We start from the raw sequence: 21,955 nt of genomic DNA, 5'->3' as shown, positions 1-21,955 counted from the left end.
CTTCCTCCATCCCTCATTCCCTTCCTTCCTTCCCTTGTCCAGGCAAGCCTTATTCTGACACCTGGACAGCTGAGTGGAAGTACCTCTACTCTCTGGAGCGGAACTACCCAAATACGGGACACTTCAGGTTCCTGCCTGCACCCTCTGCTCAGTACGGGGGCTGGGAAATGGGTGCGCTGAGGATTTCTGCCAACAACTCTTCCGAAGGCCAGCAGTGAGTATCCCAGGCGCTTCTGGGAAGGCACATCAGACCCTCTTGACCCCGACTGGCAAGCATGGGAAAACTGGGAGGGTGGCTACAACCGGCTGGTTGCAACAGCCTTCTGGCACAAAAGGTCCACTTTCCTTCAAGCAGCTCTCCCAAGGGTGAAATCTATTTACCTTCCCTACCAATTTGGAAGTGCATGCACTGTACAAGAATCACGTGCCTGCTTGAACCCTCTGCACATGCGCAGAAGGTAAAAAACAGATTACTTCCTGGTTAAAACCAGGAGGTAATGATGACCAGGCGGGCGGGCAGAGCCTCATGCTGACATTGCTACCAGTAAAGCTGAACCGGTCTGAACCACTAGCATTTCACCTCTGAGCTCTCCCCAGTGAGATCAGCCAATCCCACTAAGATTCCCAGTTTTTCCTGGTGAAGCAACTCGGCTTCTTTCACGCCGCTTCCCACCCAGGGCTCCCCATCCTTGTTTCACTGAATAGGGGCCTCATTTTAATGGCTTCCTGGTCTGGATCAATCCTCAACCGAGTCAGGCCCAATTAACATTTGGTTTGGAGACCTCCAAGAAATGGCAGAGCTGTCCCTAGACTGGGAACTTTAAAGGATCTGGGATAAAGACGGCACCCCTGGCAAATCCCGTCTTCTTCTCCAGAGAATTACAGGGACGACTCTGACAGTCCTGCAAGATGAGCTTGACTCAAAGGAGTGATGACTTGTGCTGTTTCCCAACACGAAATGGATTAGGCAAAGTCAAAAATGCCATTCCTTAGAAATGAGCTGTTTCCACAAGCGCAACCCAGACCAGATTTGGCTGCCCGCCTCGTGTCCTGGTAACTTTGCTGGCCCATTTGAGTCTTCTCCCTCTGGTTCTCAGAAACGTGGCTGCCATCTGGAGCACGGAGCACGCCATGGCCTGGCACCTGGAGGACTATTTCCGGAAGGACTCTGCCGCCTGGGCTGCGGCTAAGTGCCAGCAGTGGGACAGGAAGGAGGCGGACCTGCCTGGGTTCCTGGAGGAGATTCCTGACTGTCCCTGCACTTTGGCCCAAGCCCGAGCTGACTCTGGCCGCTTTCACGTAAGTCCCGGCTGCCCGGCCCAGAGGGGCTGCTTAAGACAGGGGCATTCCAGGCTGGCTGCTAAGGTGGCATCTGGTTATTCTAGACTCACACGGCATGAAAGGAACTGATGCCTTTGAAGGGCTCCAGGTCAAAGCAGAAATTTGATGGGATGATCGCCCCCCCATGCTCAAACCCTGAGAACTGTTGGGGGGGGATAGAAGGGAAGGGAGGCTTCTTAATGGTGGGGCATCCTGGCAAAAGCAGAGATGGAGAAAGCCCTGCAAAGGATCCCCTTCGGGTTGGAGGGGAAAGGCCAGACTCTCAGGGGGCTCTCCTACACCTGCTCCCCCATCTGGGAAGGCAGAGAAAACCTCTGCTCTTCTGTACCTTGGGTTACATTAGGCAGCGGCAGGACGGGGACCCGGTTGGTGAGGCTGGCTCCTTATCAGCCGAGGATCGGTTTCCTCTTGGCAACAGCCCATGTGGCTCCCTCCGCCCATCCGCACCCACTCCAGGGCATGGCATAAGAGTACAAGGTGGTCCAGAAGGGCAGAGAGTGCACTAGAACTGTCTAATCTTCCCCACTCTTGATGGGAGCAAAACAAAGGAGGGTCGCTAATCTAATCAGACGGCTTTTCCTGCCTCTCTTTGACTCGTTGCTGGCTAGGTGGCTCATTGGCTAAGACACTGAGCTTGTCGATCAGAAAGGTCAGCAGTTTGGCAGTTTGAATCTCTAGCATAGGTCTCCTGTGTGAGTAGGGGGTTGGACTAAATGACCTCCAAGGTCTCTTCTGTTACTGTTTATTTGTTTGTTTGCAACCATCCACAAGGGAAGCCGGTTTTACATGCAAGCCAGGCAAAATATGGGCAGCCCACAATGCTGCCCACCGACTGGCAGCCTGGACAGCCAATGAGTTGAGTGGAAACGGTGCAGAGCAACGCCTCCAGAGGGTTAGGCATGTGGCCACCAGAGGCTCCTATTCCTCTCCTCTTCCTCAGGCTGAGTCAGGACTGCCAAAAGGCCATGAGAGGTTTTCGGGACAGGTGGAGAGTTCACGCATCTCTCACCATTTATTTGTTTGTCATGAGGTTATGTAGCGTCACCTAACTGGCATGGGGATTGCCGCCTGCCCCAGCCTCTTGAAATCTTCACAGGGTTATGGTGGAGGAGGAGGAAGGCGTGTCAAGTGTGTTTGTTGCCTTGAGCGACTTATGAAGTAAGAAAAGTGGGATCAAAATCCAATAAAGAAACAAACTATTACTCTAAAATCATCTCCCAGACCAGAAGACAGAGGCCAAAGGGGAGGGGGCACCCCACATCAGCTGGGAGGGGCTGATTCCTATGGATTGCTCCAGCCACAGAGGGATCCATGATGACCTGCATCAGATGATAGCCAACCCTAGGGTGCATAAAGGGGGTGAGGTGGGGAGCATTGCATTGGTCGGGTGAAGCTGCCTCAAATCAGAGGGACCGGCCGAAGCCTCATCAAGGCCCTTCACTGGAGGAGGGGGAGGCAAGGGGGCACCCTGGCTGGCTCAGCACCCTCCTGGTGGTATGCTGGGCACTGCCTTGGCCCGGAGCTGCCCTAGTCTCTGCCTGCCTTCCTGCCTTGGAAAGAGCATTAGGGTTAGGTTAGGTTAGGGCAAGGGTCGGCAACCTTAAACTCTCAAAGAGCCATTTGGACCCATTTCCCACAGAAAAGAAAACACCGGGAGCCACAAAAACCTTTTGACATCTAAAATGAAGATAATGCTGCATATATTGTTTTTTACCTTTATGCTATGTATAAAAAAACTATAGTGTGTTGCATTTATGTAATCAATGAACTGCTACGGAGAAAACAATTTTTTATTTCTGCATGCAGCAAAAACATTTTGAACTCTGAAAAAAAAAGAGTCGAAAAGCTCGATGAATCATGTGTCGGCGAGTGTTGCACATTGGCGGTTGTGACGCATGTTTTGAGTGACAGGGAGCCGCAGCAGAGGGATGAAAGAGCCACACGCGGCTCCAGAACCGAGGGTTGCAGACCCCTGGGTTAGGGTTCAGTGGCAATTCCTGGCAGAAGGACTGAGCAATGCCACTTCTGGGAAAGGATGGAGGAAGAACTGCTCTCTCTCCCCTTTGGCCACAGGGTGGGTCACTCTGGAGAAGTCACCTAAGGCAGGTTGTGCCAGTTTTGCCCTGGGGAGGAAGTGGGGAGGGATTATCCAGATACTCTATCCAAAGCAGGAAAGGGCCTTCCTTGGAGGGGGAGGGGGAGGGGGAGGGTTTTCTGCCATTTCTATGTGCCGATCAAAGTGTCGGTTTTAACTTTGATGGCTTAAATCAGCCCATCCAGGATTTACTTCCCCTTCCTTGTGCCAGCTGGCTAGGTGGCTCAGCGGCTAAGATGCTGAGCTTTGTAGATCAGAAAGGTTGGTCTGGTTCGAATCCCTAGTATAGGTCTCCTGCATTGAGCTCCTGCATTGACCACATGACCTCCAAGTTCCCTTCCAACTCCATTGCCTTTTAGATTAAATAGGGTTCAGGCCACCCTGTTGCCAAACCTCTAACAAAGGCTAGCGGAGGCCAACAGATCCCATACTTGGGTTCAGCACCAGGTGCCCCTCTGCTCCTCAGCTGCCCTGTTGGAAAATGCCCTTTCCCTGTTCTGGCCTCTGGGAACCCTCCACCCCCCCCCCCCGGCTGTCTGGAGAGCGAGCGACCCCCGAACAGCCTCCAAACTTCACGGATCTGCCAATCACCCTCTGGGCTCCCTTCGGCAAAGCTTTAGCACTACTGATAGAGGCTTCAAAGATTTTAGCTGCTGAATCTTACACTGTTTGGATAGAAGTTGCGAAAGGGCAAAACTGACCAGTTTGGTCAAAGAGAGAGAGAGAGAGAAAGTTGAAGACGTTTTCAAAGACCTGGTATGGACATTCGGTGGGAATTCATAGCACAAATCAATAAAAACACATGAGATTAAAAAGACAAAAGACAAAAGACAAATGTCTAAACTTATGTCTCGATGGCAGGTTTTCTTTCTTTTTTTGCTTCATTTCATAACCAGAAAAGCCGCAGTCTTTTTCTGTCTCTCTCCTTCTCTCCCCACTCTCTTTTGACACTCTGATAGTTTGTATGTGTTGGAATCGTTTGTTTCTTGGCCTTAGGGCCCTTTTTGTATAAAGAAGAAAAGACTGCATTGATGATTCACAGTTTTGGGGAGTAAAAGGATTAAAAGGGAAGGAAAAGGGAATTTAAAGGTAAGGAGGGGGGCAGTATGATGGTAACCCCTTGACAGAAAGAAGAGTGGAAATTATCCTTTTTTTTTTTATCCTTTTCTAATCGTTGGATTCTTTACATTTTGTACTTTTCTTATGTTGCAATAGTCTACTGTGAATAACTACACAAGTTTTACAACTTTTTAGTGTTTAATCCCTTGAATGAAATCAGACCAAGCCACAGAGCCATTTTCCCAGGGATTTTGACCAAGCTCGGCCTCTTCCAATTTCAGACAGATTATGGGTGCGACATAGAGAAAGGCAGCGTCTGCACCTATCACCCTGGGGCAGTTCACTGTGTCAGAAGCGTCCAGGCCAGGTAAGGCTCTTCTGCCCTCAGCCAGGAAACAACCTACACCCCCATCCCCAAAGTCCCCCAGGATTTAGGGTGGGGCACACACAAAAATGGAAAACAATCCATGGCCCCTAAAGTATTGAAAAGGAAAACAAAACTCACTGCACCTGAGACAGCCTCTGGATGCGAGGCCTGCCCTAAGAAAAGCTGGATCTCTGGGGACCTGGATCACCTGGGGGGGGCCCAGCCATCCTCATCCTCCAAAGGCCTTCGGGCTTCCTCCGGACGAGTTCTGACCCTTTCCCCCTCCTGTTCTCCCACAGCCCCCAATACAGTGCAGGGCAGCAGTGCTGCTACAGCGATTCAGGCGCCCAGGTGCTGACGGGGGACTCCATGGGGGGCAGCACCCCAGACCGAGGCCACGACTGGGGAGCCCCTCCCTACAGGAAGCCCCCCCGCATCCCAGGCTTCTCCCACTGGTTGTTCGACGTCCTCAGCTTCTACTACTGCTGCCTCTGGTCTGACCACTGCCCCGTTTATTTCAAGCACAGGCCCTCCAGCGGCTGCCAGAGATACCGGCCGCCCCAAGCTGGTAGGTTCCCTACTTTAGGCTGCTCCCTTGGTCCAGATAGAGCTCGATTCAAGCAGGTTGCCTCTCCTGAGTTTGCACTCGATGTCAGGGTTCAGAGTACCAGTGGTGGAATTCAATTTTTTTTACTACTGGTTCTGTGGGAGTGGTTTGGTGGGCGTGGCAGGGGAAGGATACTGCAAAATCTCCATTCCCACCCCACTCTGGGGCCAGCCAGAGGTGGTATTTGCCGGTTCTCTGAACTACTCAAAATTTCCACTACCAGTTCTCTAGGACCTGTCAGAACCTGCTGAATAGCACCCCTGGTTCCGATGGATGCTGAGTTGACATTTGGACTGGGACCAACCGAGTAAGGGGAAACCCTCCCCCCATTTCTCCTTCCCGCAACCCCCCCCCCAGCAATATTGCCTGGGGTTCCTTTTAAGCTGGTTGGTTCAGCTCCATTCCTCAGTTTGCTGCCTCCACTCTTCTGACCCTTTGGGGATGAATCTTATGCCAGGGGCTTCTGGCATAAGATTAAACCCCCAGCCTCAGACTTAACAGACTTGAACTCACCTTGGAAGAAGAGAGCAAGAACAGGAGGACTACAAGCCTCGGGGAAAGAAGGCCCCAGGGAGTGGGGAGAGAGAGAGAGAAGTGGAGGGGAACAGAACTTCTTCTCTTATAAGAAAGAGGTGGCTGAGGGCAGCCCCGTCACTCTGCCCAGTTCCTGTTCCCAGTCCTGGCAGTCCCAAATCCAGTGGTGTATTAACCATTAAGCAGACTAAGCACGTGCTTAGGGCACCAGGCTCAAAGAGGGCACCACAAAGTTGAGAAAGAGTAAAAAAACAATTAAGATTTGTACAGTATGCATGAAGGAGGGGGGGGCACCAAGATTTGTCAGGGCACCAGTGAGCCTTAATCTGCCATTGCCCGAATCTCTGGGGATGTTCCCTGAAGGGGGTTGGCGAATCCTAGAGCCATGTCTGGAGAGACAGGAGTGGAGGCCAGAGTTTGGGGGGAAACGTAGCACAGGCAATCCTGAAGAAAGCCCAGCCGTTGCTTATATATCCTACATTAGGCGGCGGGGGACTCAAATTGGATGAAAGGAAAGAGCAGGGGTGAAATGCTACTGTTTTGGACAGGTTCATGCAAACCGACAGTAATAAAAGCTACCAGTTTGGGCGAACCGGTAGTTTAAAAAATGCTACCAGTTTGGACGAACCAGTATTTGTCACGATCAGCTTGCCCCATGATTTATATTCCCTAGAAAGCAGGATATCCTACTTTCTAGTGAATCTAAATTGCATGGCACAACTGTTTCCCCCCCCCCTCGCTGTTCTACTTACCTTAGAAAACGTTTCTTAAGCCCCCTTTTTCAGCACTGTGTGGTTGCACCTGCAGTGCGCATGTGCACAAAGTGCACATTTAGTGCGCACCGCACATGCGCGCACACAGCAAACTGTAGCAGACCTCAGAGGATTTCACCACTGGGAAGGAGGGAAGGCGTTCAGCCTGGCCGAGCCTTCTCTCCACTGGTCCCCAGTCAGGGGCAGAATCTGCAGCCCAGGCACACAGACCCTAGCAAGGGAGGGTGGCGGCGGGGGGGGCACTCCCTCAAACGCAGAGCTACCCTCAGGGAAGAGGCCTCATCTTCCTACTCTCTGCTTCACTTTCTTTTTTTTCCCTCAGCTTCGGCATTTGGAGACCCACACTTCATCACTTTCGATGGCCTCAATTTCACCTTCAAGGGCCTGGGTGAATATTTGCTGCTGGGATCCAAATGGACCTCCTTGAGCATCCAAGGGAGAACTCATCGGGCTCAGCTGCTGAACAGAGAGTCAGGTGCAGCTCTCCTCTTTGGCTTTTGGCCTCCTCCTCTTCCCCCCTCACCCTCTGGAGGATTCATGGGGAGGGGGTGTCACAGCCCAATGGCTGCATTAAGCTATCATCAGCTTGACTCCGCAAAGGAGCACTGGGGGGGACTCGTGTCCCACATAGAGGCCGATGTCCTAACGGTTCTAACTTCAGGACTGGGGTGGGTAGATTCCCTGGCGTCCCCTCCCCCCCACATAGCATGACCTGTCAGGGGGGGACCAAGAACCCCAACCACTCTCACTTAGCCTATGGAACAACTTTTGGTAAAAGGGGGTTTAGCTCCCAGCCAAGGGCTTCCCTCGCAACAGGCGGGGGGCATGTAGAGGGGCGTCAGTCGGCCAGGTAAAATCCAGCCAGTCTCAGGTGTGGAAGGCTGAAGGGGAAAGGAGAAACCCAGGACAAATGCGAGGTCCTAAACCCTCATCCCTTCCCAGGGACATTCCCGCTCAGATATCTTTGTCTGCATCCAAGATAGGGAGGGTGTCCTCTCTTTTCCTTCATTTTCTCCTTTCCCTCCATCCCTGCATTCATCACTTGGTCCTGGGATTGACACCTCTTCTCTACCAAGGAGGAGGAGCTGTTGGTGCTCCCTCCCACTTACACACTCGCACAGAATTCTGACCTAGGCTCCCTTAACAAGCAGGAGGCAAGCATTACTAGCAAAACCTCTTTTATTAACAGGACTGTGAATGACGTTCCTTCACAGTCAGCAAGGTTTGTCCAAACAGTTTTTCAAAGGAATATTTCTCAATTCACCTTATTGCATTTGGCAGCTTGTTTGGCAAACTGCCACGTTAATTGTTTCCAAGCGCAGTACAAGGCCAAACTTAGCACAGTCTCTCAGAGTCACGGAATGAACAAATTGTTTCCTGCAAAAGCCCACTCCCTGTTTGCTCCTCTTTTATTTCCTATGGGAGGGGCCAATTATCTCCAAGGTATGGCCTTACTCCCTGCTTTCTTAATTGTTCTTGTCATCTGGCAGCTCTGCGCATGTGTACACTGGGAATGGGCTCCAGCTGTTCCTCTGCCTCGCTGCTGCTGTCTATCTCCCTCTCTGCCTCTTGACGCAGAGCCCTCATCTGAGCTTTCCCCAGCCCTCAGGACTGGCCCAAGTTCCTCCCCAACCTCCTCACTGTCCGACTGTGCTATCAGCTCTGCTGGCCACCAGTGAGCCATAACACACGTGCACACACACACCTAAAAAGGGCCACTCCTATCCTGAGCACCAGTTTACAATTTCCCTAAAAACTTCATCAAAGGAGATCATGGGAAAGGCCTTTGGACAGAAATCTGGGGTCGGTTTCTGCTCAACACAAAAAGATCCCACCACAAAGATCAATTCCCCTTTGCTTTCTGCCATTCAGGTGAGCTCAGAGCAGTGCTGGGGGGAGGGAGGTGGAGAGTTAGAACAGAAAGGGGCCAGGGGCTCTCAACAAACCGCCCTAGCCAAAAGACTCTTACATACCAACTACTACCTTACACACACTCCCCAGGGGCATCCTAAGGGCCAAGGGAAGGGAAGTGGGATCAACCTCACCTCATCTAGTAGGGTGCCCTGCTAGCATCCCTGGTTGCAGCTCAAAAGTTCTGAATCCCACTGCTGAAACCAATTGCCATGGAATCAAAGCACAGGACCGCGCAGCCCAGATCACGTTGGTCTTCCGCTATAATCTTACTGCGACTTATCCTAAGCCAGGGATGGGGGTTGGTATAAATGGGCCAGGTTAAGTCCTTGGGAGGGGGTTGGGGGGACCCCAACTGACTTATTTGTGACTGTACTGCCGGCAGGAGCCGAAGCCAACGTGACCGGTCTGTCAGCAATCGCCATGCGGGAGAAGAACTCGGATGTGATTGAGGTTCGCATTCGAGAAAACTCCCCCGAGTTGGAGGTCCTACTGAATCAAAAGGCCCTCAATTTTTCTGAACAAACCTGGATGGACTTAAAAGGTGAGGAGGAGGAGAAGGAGGAGGAGAGGTTAAGGAGGGGGCAGTGAGAAACCTTTCCTGTCAAGGCCACCGGTAGCCATGCACTCGAGAAAATCACAGAATTGGAAGAGACATAAGAGGTCATCAGGTCAAGCATGATTTCCTTCTGGTGTTTTTCCGGGGGGGGGGGGGGCTGTTGAACTTCCTCAGGATGGACCCCTTTAAAATGTGGGAGGGATCTTCTGCTGGCAAAGAGGCCGCAGGATGAGGAAGAGGGGAGACCCTCTCCTCTCTCTCCATTTTGAATGCTCCCTTTCAGTTTCTGCTGGCTGTCCCAGCTCCAGACAGTCACTTGTCTGAGATGGTATAGGTTCTGCTTGAACAGGGGGATGGACTAGAAGACCTCCAAAGGCCCTTCATATTCTATTCTATTCTATTCTATTCTATTCTATTCTATTCTATTCTATTCTATTCTATTCTAAATGGTGACATGGAGCAGCACCACCTGGTGTCCAGAGCACAGATGATTCCCAGGCAAGTCTCCTCCCTTCCCAGTCCTTAGCCGAAGGAAGCCACAGAAGGAGCAACTAGCCTCCCTCCCTCCGTTAGGGACGAAGCCTCACTTCCATTCCACGGCTGAGGCTCAGGGGTTGCAGCGTGGAATTGGTCTCTTCCCTGGTATCCCTGGCACAAGGTCTCCCTGGAGGACCTTCTGAGGAAGGCTCCCCTTCCCCAGCTCCCCTTGGCCCATCAAACTGAAGGACAGTTCTGCTCTGACTGTGAGCTGCTTTGAGCTGCAAAATTTCATCCCTGAAATTAGGAATCATCATGTGGTTCCAGATGACTCCAAGCTAGAATCCCGGACGGCTCCAACCTGGTCAGAGAGACCCTGCAGCGGGATGCCCATCCCTGCTGAGGGGGGTGACCCAGAGCTTGCAAGCCCTCCAACTTCAGAGGGGTGGAACCAGTTCAGGCCAGTTTGGGTGAATTGATAGTAATAAAAGCTACCACTTTGGGAGAACCAATAGTAGAAAAATGCTATTGGTTCAGACAAACCGGTAGTTCAACATTCAGCTGTGCTGTGCGATTTATATTCGCTAGAAAGAAGGAAATTCTGCTTTCTAGTAAATTTAAATCGCACGGCACAGCTGTTCCCCCCCACTCCACTGTTCTGCTTACCTTAGAAAAGGCTTCTTAATCCTCGTTTTTTCAGCACGGCACGGTAGCGCCCATGGTATACCTACACGATATCAGTATCAAAGCGAACCGGTAGCAGACTTCAGTGCATTTCACCCCTGGGCAGAAGGGGATCTCAGACCCCCCCCCCCTTGGGGAGTAGTTCTGCATTCACACCAGTCACTCCAGCCAGGGTGGGTGCCATGTGATTGCCGGGGCCTCTCCGTGTCTCCCACTCCCAGGCCTCTTCCTCTATAGCAGCCCTGGGCAGAATGTGACTGTGATGTTCTCATCCGGAGCTGGCGTGGAAGTCAGTGGCCACGGAGGGAAGGTGCTGAGCCTGACTGTTCTGCTGCCGGACACCTTCCAGAACCGGACAGAAGGGCTCTTCGGGCTAATGAATGGCAGGGCACAGGACGACCTGACTCTTCCCAATGGAACAGCTCTGGATGTGGCCAGCAGCGGCCCCCAGGAGCACTTTGCCTTCGGAGCAGACTGTGAGTATGGCCCTTCTGGAGGAGGAAGAAAAAAGGGGGGCACACGGAAAGGATGGGCAGAGCTGGTCTTTGGTCCCCTGAGGAATGCAAAACAACCAGAGCCTCTGGGCATGTTATCTGCAAAAGGAAGAACATTTAAAACTGAATTTAAAAAAAAATAAAAGTATGGGAAACGTGGGCCACTTGGAAGTAAAAGAATGCGGGAGTTCTCCCCCAAATTTCTCAGGCAGTTAAAAGAAGCAGCTTCGTTAAATATTATCCTGGTTGTGCTAATATGATTCCTTCAGCTGTTAAGTGCCCGAAGGGCCCTCCATCTCAAGGAGCAATGCCTGCCCTCGTGGGTCAGAAGTCCAAGCAGGAAGGGCAGCTGCCCTTTTGCCCTACCCAGGAGAGGCTGCTAATTGGGAGCCGCTTTAAATCATGGGATGCCCCCTATTTGGTGCCAAGCTACCCTTTGGATAGCCCTTAACGGTTGATTTGTATTGTTTCATTCATGTATTTTATTTATCTGATATGGCTGTCCATCCAACGGAGGTTCTTATTAGAGGTTATGGCTTTCGCCTAGGGAGGGAAGATAGTAGTTAACCCCCACCCATTTGTCTATCTTAAACCAGGGGTCCCCAACCTGTGGGCTATAGCCCACTACCAGGCCATGGCTTTTTCTCAGCTGGGCCATGTGAGTCTCACACGAGCATCATGGGTACTCACGGCAGGGGTGAAATGCTACCGGTTTGGGGTGGTTCTTCCGAACTGGTAGTGAAAACACTACGGGTTCGCCCAAACCGATAAGTGCTTTAAAAAGTAAAAAAAAAGTTCCGAGGATCAGCTGTGACAATGAGCTGTGCTGTGCGATCCTTGGAACTTTTTTTTTTTTACTTTTTAAAGCCTTTTTATACTACCTATTGAGATGGGGTTGGGGAGTGCTGTGAAAGAAAGAAAGAAAGAAAGAAAGAAGAAAGAAAGAAAGAAAGGGAGAGAGAGAGAGGGAGGGAGGGAGGGAGGGAGGGATGGGAGAAAGAAAGAAAAAGAAAGGAAGGAAGGGAGGGAGGGAGGGAGGGAGGGAGGGAAAAAGGAGAGGAAGGAAGGACCACAAACCTGGCACTAGATGTAGCTTCAGATGATACCCTGAAAAAGCACATCAATCCAGGGCTGGAAGAGACCTGGAGGTCATCTAGTCCAAACCCCTGCTCCAGCAAGATATATTGTTAAAGTCAGTTTCTGTCTTTTGACCCCCATCACATGACTACATAGCCATGCCCACCCAGTCACATGATGCCCACCAAGCCGCACCCACCAAGCCACACCCACAGAACCAGAAGGAAAAAAATTTAGACTTCACCACTAATTCACAGCCCTATTCACACAATAGGGGCCGTGGTAGCTCAGGCTGTAGCTCAGGCTGTAAGAGCCTGTTATTAAAACACAGCAGCCTGCAATTACTGCAGGTTCAAGCCCGGCCCAAGGTTGACTCAGCCTTCCATCCTTTATAAGGTAGGTAAAATGAGGACCCAGATTGTTGGGGGGGCAATAAGTTGACTTTGTAAATATACAAATAGAATGAGACTATTGCCTTACACACTGTAAGCCGCCCTGAGTCTTCGGAGAAGGGCGGGGTATAAATGTAAAAAAAAACCAAAAAAAAACAGCAGGGGCTTGTCGTGCACACGCGTACAAAACCATCCCCTCTTTCCCCCCTCACCTCTCTGATCCAGGACACCAACCCAGACTCTGTTTTAAGCAACCCCTCAGCACTGACCGGCGTGCTCTGTGGTCGCTCAAAGGCTGTTTCAAGCTGCATCCGCACTCATTTAGCACGCAGGCTACCCATGTCAATCATCGGCTCCTAGAGACTCCTTGTTTTTAACAAATCTATCAAGGAGCCAAACAACTAACATCAATAGCCAAACAAAATGAGCACCGACGCCCCCTCACCTTCCCCTCCTCCAGAAAGCCGCTTTGGGAGAGCCCCGAAAGCTGGTTTAGAAGCGGCCCAAGAAGGGGTGAAATCTACATTACCTTCCCTACTGGTTCGGAAGTGCACGCGCCATACGGACCCTCTGCACATACGCAAACCCTTCTGCGCATGCGCAGAGGGTAAAAAACAGGTTTTAATCATGAAGTAACAACGGCTGGGTGGGTGGGTGGAGCCTCACACTGCCATTGCTACCGGTTCTCCAAACCATCCGCCACCATCGCTATCGGATCAGCCAAACCGGTCCGAACCGGTAGCATTTCACCCCTGGGCCCAAGGAAGCCAACATGAGTCACCGAGAGCTTCTGTGCTATCTTGGAAGTTTCCAATCCTCCTTCTTCAAGTCTTGGAGCGACTGTTTTCCTTTCTTCTTTTTAGGGGCAATTAGAAATGAAACATCCCTTTTCACCTATGACACCCAGTCCCTCCTGGACAACTTTGTCTATGGACCAAAGCACCACTCGTCTTTCGTGCCCCTCTTTTCTCCTCCACAAGACGCCAATGAGACCCTCATGCAGCAGGTGGCTTCCGTCTGCCAAGCCGATCCCTTCTGTCGGTTCGACATCCTGACGACTGGAGACGTTGCCATGGGAAACATCACTCGGTTGTCCCACCAGCGCTTCAGAAAACTCCAGAAGAGCTTAAAACCAGGTAAACCCCCCCCCCATAATCCTCAGCAGCACGGAAGCTTCACCTCGGCGTGTGCTGCCTGCGGTCGATGGCATTTTATGCCCAGCAGGGAATGATAATCCGAAGAACCAGCACCCACAATGATGGTCAGCTCCCTCTGCCAATCCAGCCTTCAGCTCAGTCCCATAGCATGTCCCATAGAATATTTATTTATCTATTTATTTATTTATTAAATTTTTATACCGCCCTTCTCCCAAAGGACTCAGGGCGGTTTACAGCCATGATAAAAACAACAGCAATATACACATAAAACCATAGTTTAAAAAACTTATTATACAATAAGTTTGTATAATAAACTTATACAAGTTAAAACATTTTTTAGAATAAAACCCCAAATTTTAAAATGTTAAAACATTAAAACTAATTAAAATCCTATTAAAATCCTATGCCAGTCCTGCGCGAACAAACAAATAGGTCTTCAGCTCTCGGCGGAAAGTCCGAAGGTCCGGCAGTTGCCGAAGTCCAGGGGGAAGTTCGTTCCAAATGGTGGGAGTCCCCAAAGAGAAGGCCCTCCTCCTGGGGGCCGCCAGCCGACATTGCTTGGCGGACGGCACCCTAAGGAGTCCCTCTCTGTGCAAGCGTACAGGTTGGTGGGAGGCATTCGGTAACAGCAGGCGGTCCCGTAAGTACCCTGGCCCTAAGCCATGGAGTGCTTTAAAGGTAGTCACCAACACCTTGAAGTGCACCCGAAAGACCACAGGTAGCCAGTGCAGACTGAGCAGGAGAGGTGTTACATGGGAGCAACGTGTGGCTCCCATTATCACCCGCGCAGCTGCATTCTGAACCAACTGGAGCCTCCGAGTACTCTTCAAGGGGAGCCCCATGTAGAGAGCATTACAGTAGTCCAAGCGAGAGGTAACCAGAGCATGAGTGACCGTGCATAAGGCATCCCGGTCAAGGAAGGGGCGCAACTGGCGAACCAGGCAAAAAGCCCTCCTGGCGACGGTCGTCAAATGATCTTCGAAAGACAACCGTCCATCCAGGAGGACGCCCAAGTTGCGCACCCTTTCCACTGGGGCCAATGATTCGCTCCCAACAGTCAGTCGTGGCTGCAGCTGGCTGTACCGGGGTGCCGGCATCCACAGCCACTCCATCTTGGAGGGATTGAGTTTGAGCCTGTTTCTCCCCATCCAGACCCGTACAGCTTCCAAACACCGAGACAGCACTTCGATGGCTTCGTTGGGATGGCTTGGGGTGGAAAAGTACAGCTGCGTGTCGTCAGTGTACAGTTGGTACCTCACCCCAAAGCCATTGATGATCTCACCCAGCGGCTTCATATAGATGTTGAACAGGAGAGGCGAGAGAATTGACCCCTGCGGCACCCCACATGTGAGGGGCCTCACGGTCGATCTCTGCCCTCCTGCCAACACCGTCTGCAACCGGTCAGAGAGATAGGAGGAGAACCACCGATAAACGGTGCCTCCCACTCCCAAACTCCCTAACCGGTGCAGCAGGATACCATGGTCGATGGTATCAAAAGCCGCTGAGAGGTCTAATAGGACCAGGGCAGAAGAACAACCCCTGTCCCTGGCCCTCCAGAGATCATCCACCAACGCGACCAAAGCCGTCTCCGTACTGTATCCGGGTCGGAAGCCAGACTGGAACGGGTCTAGATAGACAGATTCCTCCAGGTATTGGGGTAATTGACGTGCCATCACACTCTCAACAACCTTCACCACAAAGTGAAGGTTGGAGACAGGAGATAATTTCCTAAAACAGCCGGGTCCAGGGAGGGCTTCTTGAGGAGGGGCCTCTCCACCGCTTCTTTCAAGGCGACGGGGAAAACACCCTCCATCAGAGAAGCATTTATAATCCCCTGGAGCCAGCCTCGTGTCACCTCCTGTGTGACCAGCACCAACCAGGAGGGGCACGGGTCCAATAAACATGTGGTGGCATTCAACCGCCCCAACAACCTGTCCATGTCCTCGGGAGTCACAGGATCAAATCCATCCCAAATAGTCTCAACAAGACGTGTCTCCAGCCCCTCACCTGGATCTACCCACTGTTGATCCATTCCGTCCCGAAGCTGAACAATTTTATCGTATAGATAACCACTAAACTCCTCGGCACGGCCCTGTAAGGGGTCATCCCGCACCTCCTGATGAAGGAGGGAGCGGGTGACCCGAAACAGGGCCGCCGAGCGGTTATCTGCCGACGCAATGAGGGAGGAAACGTAGGAACGCTTCGCTTCCCTCAGTGCCACTAGGTAAGTCCTACTATAGGACTTAACTAGTGTCTGGTCAGCCTCGGAACGGCTGGATCTCCAGGCACTCTCTAGGCGTCTTCTCCGGCATTTCATCTCCCTCAGCCCCTCGGAGAACCAGGGGGCTGGTTCAGATCTGCGCTGGGTCAGAGGCCACAAAGGCACGACACGGTCTAAAGCGCCAGTCGCGGCCCGTTCCCAGGCCGCAACTAATTCCTCAGCCGTGCCGTGGGCCAGATCAGGAAATGGCCCAAGCTCCATTAGGAACCTCTCCGGGTCCATCAGGTGCCTGGGACGGAACCAGCGTGTTAGTCCCATCTCCCTGCGGTGTTGAGCGGCGGTCTGAAAGTCTAGACGAAGGAGAAAATGATCTGACCATGACAATGGCTCGGTAATTAAATCTCCTAAATCCAGATCATTTAATCACTGTCCAGAGATAAAAATCAGATCCAGTGTGCCTCTCCCCATGTGAGTAGGGCCATCAACTATTTGTGTCAGGTCCAGGGCCGTCATGGAGGCCATGAACTCCCGAGCTGCCGTTGATGACAAGCTGGTTGATGGTAAGTTAAAGTCCCCCATGACTATAAGTCTGGGGGTCTCCACCACCACCCCGGCAAGCACCTCCAGCAGCTCGGGCAGGGCTGTAGTCACGTAGCAAGGAGCCAGATACGTGATCAACAAGCCCACCTGCACCCTATGACCCCATTTCACAAAGAGGGATTCACAACCGGCTATCTGAGGCACAGTGGTCTCCCTCGGTTCCAGACTTTCCTTAATCACAACCGCCACCCCCCCACCCCTACCTTGGGCCCTCGGTTGATGGAATGCTCGGAAACCCGGTGGGCACATTTCGACAAGGGGAGTTCCCCTGTTGTGACCCAGGTTCCTGGACCCGGACTCCTGGACTCGGATGATTCAGAAAGTGAGGGAGAAGACCTGGCCAGCCCTGCTTCTCTTGAGCCCTTTCCCTCCCTGGCACCCACTCAAAGGGATGGGGAGGGGCCGGCACAGCCTGATTCCATGGAGCCTCCTTCTGATTTGGCAACGCCCCAAGAACAGTTTTGGAGCGATGCAAGGTCACGTAGACGTAATCGCCGTGCGCAGCAGCGGAAGAGTTGGGACAAAGCCAAGTCATAATTGTCATGCAGTGACATCTGCAGAGACTATAAATAGGAGGCGGGACTTCCTGGTTTTTGTCTTGGACAAAGTAATGAGTTGGCGAGCTAATGAATTGGCTGCTAACTATTTCAATGGAGGAAGAATATATTCGTGAGTAATTCTGGCCTTATCTATAATTTCCTCGTTATCTCCAGAAACTTGGCAGGCCCGTGGGTAGGCGTGGCCAGGACATGTATCTATGTAAATAAAAGGAAAAAAGGAAGGCCTCTGACGGACTCTTTGCTGGGAGTATTGGGGAAGGAAACAGAACATTTTGTCCAAGACCTGACTAAAACATCTTCCACCAAAGATGGATCAGCAGCAGGTACAGCAGCAGTTAGAGCAGCTACAAGCAGCTAATCAACAGCTCCAGCAGCAAGTGGCTCACTTGGCAGGCCAACTTGCTGCCAGGAATGTGCCTGCAGCCCCCCATCCTCCCACTCCTCCTCCTCGTCAAGTGCCCGATAACCGTGCGGATAAGTTTTCTGGGCAGCCTGAGATGTTCCCGACCTTCTTGGGACAGTGCCAGCTCTACATGGCTATGAGGCCAGAGGATTTCCCAGGCGAGGCTAAGGTGGCCTTCGTGATTAACCTTCTTTCCGGCTCGGCTGCTCGATGGGCCACGCCCTCTTGCTCCAGGACAGCCCCTGCTGGCGGACCAACAGCGTTTTGGCAGCACCTCGCACCATGTATGAGGACCCGTTCGAATGCTGGCGGCAACCAGGCGCCTTAAGGAACTCCGTCAAGGAAACGCCCCTGCAGGAGTACATCGCGAATTTCGTCTTTTGTGCCAGGACTCTGACTGGAATGATGCAGCGCTGGTGGGCCAGCGTTCAGGAGGGACTCTCAGAGGAATTGCAAGACGAGCTGGCCCGCGTGGAGGCGCCGCGGACCCTCGACAACTTGGTGCCTTTGTCTCCGCCTCGATGCCCGTCTGCAACGGCGACCGTCCCGTCGCACCCCGGGACCCGCCGTCGACATCTGCACCCCACTTCCTGCACCACCAGCACCCAGGGTCGCCCCACGTTTTGTAACCGCTGCGGAAGAGCCCATGGAGTTGGGGCGGCCAGACCTCGCCTGACAGCCCAGGAGGCGGAACCGGGCGCCAAGGGGATTGTGCCTGTACTGTGGGGAGCCCGCCACTTCGCGCTTCTTGCCCCAGAAAGCGAAGTGGGGCACGCGCCGGTCCCGAATCACAGCGTGACCAATCGGGAAGCGGGCAGGCCCGACCTCGGGAAACCCTAGGTCGGGCACGCATTAAGCCCCACTGGACGTTGCGGAAGTAGACTCTGGGCCCCTCGGCATCTGATTCTGGACACACGGATATGGTTGGGGAACCAGTCGGACGGGCTCCAGGCGCATGCGCTGGTGGACTCAGGGCCACAACAAACTTTATGGACCAGGCCTTTGTGACCCAGTTTGCGGTCCCCGTGGTTCCGGTGGACCCTCCGATGCGGGTAGAGACAATTGATGGGCGAGAACTGGTGTCCGGCCCCATTAAATTTGCCACCCAGCCTTTGCGCCTGGCTATTGGGGACCATGAGGAGGCGATCCAGTTTTATGTCACGGCGGACCTTCATTTTCCTTGGTCCTTGGGTTGGCCTGGCTTCGGACCCACGATCCTCAGGTGGCCTGGTCGCGGAACACCATCTCTTTCCCGAGTCTGCAGTGCGTCGATCACATCCGCCACACCTGTGCCGGCCAGAACGTCCCCACCGCTGCCATCACCTTGCCTCCTGAGCTGACGGACTTCGCCCGGCGTGTTCAGCGAGAAGGAGGCGGACCGACTACCCCGCATCGGCCCCTCGATTGCCCGTGGACCTTCTGCCCAACGCACCACTGCCTGTGGGACGCCTGTATTCCATGTCGGGCCGAGTTGGCGCCCTCAGGGACTTCCTGGACAAAAACCTGGCCCGAGGGTTCATCCGGCCTTCAAAGTCCCTCTCTCGGCCCCGGTCCTCTTTGTGAAGAAGACAGGGACTTGCGCCTATGCTGTGATTACCGCCGGCTAACGCCATTACGGTGCGGAATCGCTACCCCTGCCGCTCATCCGGAGCTACTGGAAAGGTTGCGGAGGCCACGATCTTCACCAAGCTCGATCTCCGGGGCCTACAACCTGGTGCGGATACGAGAAGGAGGCGAATGGAAGGCGGCATTCGGCACCGATACGGACACTACGAATACACTGTCATGCCATTTGGGTTGACCAATGCTCCCGCCGTTTTCAGCACTTCATGAGCAGCGTGTTCGAGACATGTTGGATCGGTTCGTGGTTATCTACCTCGACGACATCCTGATTTACTCGGTCCAGGAAAGCCACCTTCGACACGTCAGTCTGGTTCTGCAACGCTATGGAGCAACAACTCAATGCGGCTGGAGAAATGCGTCTTCTTCCGGACTTCCATAGAATTCCTCGGGCATATCATCTCGCCCGAGGGCATAGCCATGGACCCATGTAAAGTAGAAGCTTTGTGTAGCTGGGAAGCCCTCGTCGGGTGAAGGATGTTCAGCGCCTGCTGGGCCGCCAACTACTACCGGACCTTCATCCCGGCTTCGCCACACTGACAGCTCCACTTACCCAGCTCCTCAGGAAGAAGGTTGCATTCGGTGGGGTCCCCGCAGCAAGAAGCATTCACAGCCCTCAAGAAAGCCTTCGTCACGGAACCCGTCCTGAGGCATCCCGACCGCTCCGGCCTTTTGTGGTGGAAACAGACGCGTCAATGTGGCTCTGGGGCGGTGCTGCTACAGGCTCCGGCGAATGGTGGCACACTTTTCCCTGCGCTTACTACTCCCGGAAACTCAATCCTTCCGGCGCAACTACACTATCTGGGAAAAGAGTTGCTGGCTATCAAGGCTGCATTCGAGGCTTGGCGACACCATCTGGAGGGCCCGACATCAGGTGGAGGTCGAGCGGACCATCGGAATCTCGAGCACCTCACCACAGCTCGGAAGTTGAACCAGCGGCAGATCCGGTGGTCGTTGTTTTGCCGGTTCAACTTCCGCGTGACCTACATTCCCAGCGGTCACAACCGGAGGCGGATGCCCTGTCCCATAGCCAGAGTACCTCTGCGCCAAGGACCCCTTCCTCCACGGACAGTGCTGCGGCAGAAGCCTTGGCCGCAGCACGGAGCCAGTGGACTTGCGGGCCCAGGTGCGAGGCGCAGCGCCAGGACGCCTGGTCGCAGCAAAGGAGGCGGAGGTGGGCCCCGTCTCCTTGGACCTTGGAGGAGGACTTACTCAAGTTTGGGCGATTATATGTGCCCACAGGACCACTCCGAGCCCTCGTCATGACCCAGTGCCACGACAACCCTGCAGCAGGACATTTTGGGTTCTTCAAGACCCTCCACCTGGTGACACGGACCTTTGGTGGCCCGAGTGCGGCATGATATACATGCCTCGTGACATCCTGCGTGCCGTGCCGGCAAGCCAAGACCGCCACGGGGCCCCTCCGGCTCCTCCAGCCCTTGCCGACACCCGACAGACCCTGGGGCGATCTCTATGGACTTCCTGACAGACCTGCCGCCGTCCTCTGGGTTCACCACGGTGCTGGTGGTGGTGGACATGCTCACCAAGATGGCACACTTCATCCCATGCCGCGGACTGCCCACAGCCATAAAAGCGCCCGCCTTTCTGCAGCACATCTTCCGCCTCCATGGTCTACGGACAGGGTGGTTTCGGACCCGGAGTTCAGTTCACAGCCCGCTTCTGGAAGAGCCTGATGGCGCGTTGGAGGTGCAGGTGTGTCTGTCGTCATCGCACCATCCGGAGACCGGCGGGGTACAGAGAAGGTCATCGGTATACTGGAACAGTATCTCCGTTGCTTCATCAACCAGCAACAGGACAACTGGGCCGACTACCTGTCCCTGGCGGAGTTTGCTTTTAACAACTCTCAGCACACCTCTACTCAGATGACCCGTTCTTTGCCAATGTGGGTACCATCCGCGGCTCTTCCTCTGGCACCACGGACTCTCCTGTTCCCGAACGCAGACCTTCCTGACGGAATTGCATGCGGTCCAACAGTTGGTACGTCAGCAGCTGAATCGGGCAAGGAGGATTACAAGCGGTCCGCCGACCGCTCCCGGCGAACGCGCCCCGCTGGCAGTTGGAGACCGGGTGTGGCTCTCCACCAAACACCTCCCGTCCGACCGCCCGGTAAAGAAGTTGGACCACCGATTCATCGGCCCGTTCCTGTCGAGGCAGTCATCAACCCGGTAGCCTACCGACTGACCCTGCCACGATCCATGCGGATCCACCCGTTTTCACGGTCCCTTCTGGTTCCTGAGGCCACACGAGTCCCCTTCGTGCCCAACAGCACCGTCACTGTCGCCGAGGGCGGATCGGAGGAATCTGAAGTCCACAGCGTCACGAGACTCCCGCTGGCTGAAGGTCGTTTCCAATATTTGATCGCGTGGAAGGGATACGGGACTGATTTCTCCTGGGTAGGTGCCTCCGACGTTCATGCCCCTGACCTGGTGCAGGCCTTCCATGAGCAGAACCCAGCCCGACCGCATCCCGATCGTCAGCCCCGGGGGAAGGGCCCTGCGGTGAGGGATAGTGTTGTGACCCAGGTTCCTGGACCCGGACTCCTGGACTCGGATGATTCAGAAAGTGAGGGAGAAGACCTGGCCAGCCCTGCTTCTCTTGAGCCCTTTCCCTCCCTGGCACCCACTCAAAGGGAGGAGGAGGGGCCGGCACAGCCTGATTCCATGGAGCCTCCTTCTGATTTGGCAACGCCCCAAGAACAGTTTTGGAGCAATGCAAGGTCACGAGCGTAATCGCCGTGCGCAGCAGCGGAAGAGTTGGGACAAAGCCAAGTCATAATTGTCATGCAGTGACATCTGCAGAGACTATAAATAGGAGGCGGGACTTCCTGGTTTTTTGTCTTGGACAAAGTAATGAGTTGGCGCGAGCTAATGAATTGGCGCGAGCTAACTATTTCAATGGAGGAAAGAATATATTCGTGAGTAATTCTGGCCTTATCTATAATTTCCTCGTTATCTCCAGAAACTTGGCAGGCCCGTGGGTAGACGTGGCCAGGACATGTATCTA

General features: G+C 53.5%; 1 protein-coding gene across 4 annotated transcripts in view; it reads left to right on the top strand.

Annotated features, from left to right (window-relative positions):
- SUSD2 (sushi domain containing 2) overlaps positions 1–21,955 on the top strand; it is an 84,029-nt gene that overhangs the window by 55,418 nt on the left and 6,656 nt on the right. For 3 of the 4 annotated variants that reach the window (XM_058179305.1, XM_058179306.1, XM_058179307.1), the window contains exons 5-12: positions 43–214; positions 1,098–1,299; positions 4,777–4,862; positions 5,162–5,430; positions 7,099–7,251; positions 9,073–9,231; positions 10,629–10,883; positions 13,234–13,506. In XM_058179305.1, coding sequence (XP_058035288.1) covers positions 43–214; positions 1,098–1,299; positions 4,777–4,862; positions 5,162–5,430; positions 7,099–7,251; positions 9,073–9,231; positions 10,629–10,883; positions 13,234–13,506 — 1,569 coding nt within the window. The remainder of the gene's footprint in view (positions 1–42; positions 215–1,097; positions 1,300–4,776; positions 4,863–5,161; positions 5,431–7,098; positions 7,252–9,072; positions 9,232–10,628; positions 10,884–13,233; positions 13,507–21,955) is intronic. The other variant, XM_058179308.1, reaches the window with a different exon arrangement.

Source organism: Ahaetulla prasina, chromosome 4 (genome assembly GCF_028640845.1).
Source record: "Ahaetulla prasina isolate Xishuangbanna chromosome 4, ASM2864084v1, whole genome shotgun sequence".
Taxonomy (NCBI): domain Eukaryota; kingdom Metazoa; phylum Chordata; class Lepidosauria; order Squamata; family Colubridae; genus Ahaetulla; species Ahaetulla prasina.
Note: the sequence above shows the minus strand (reverse complement) of the source record. Positions and strands in the feature narration are given on the sequence as shown.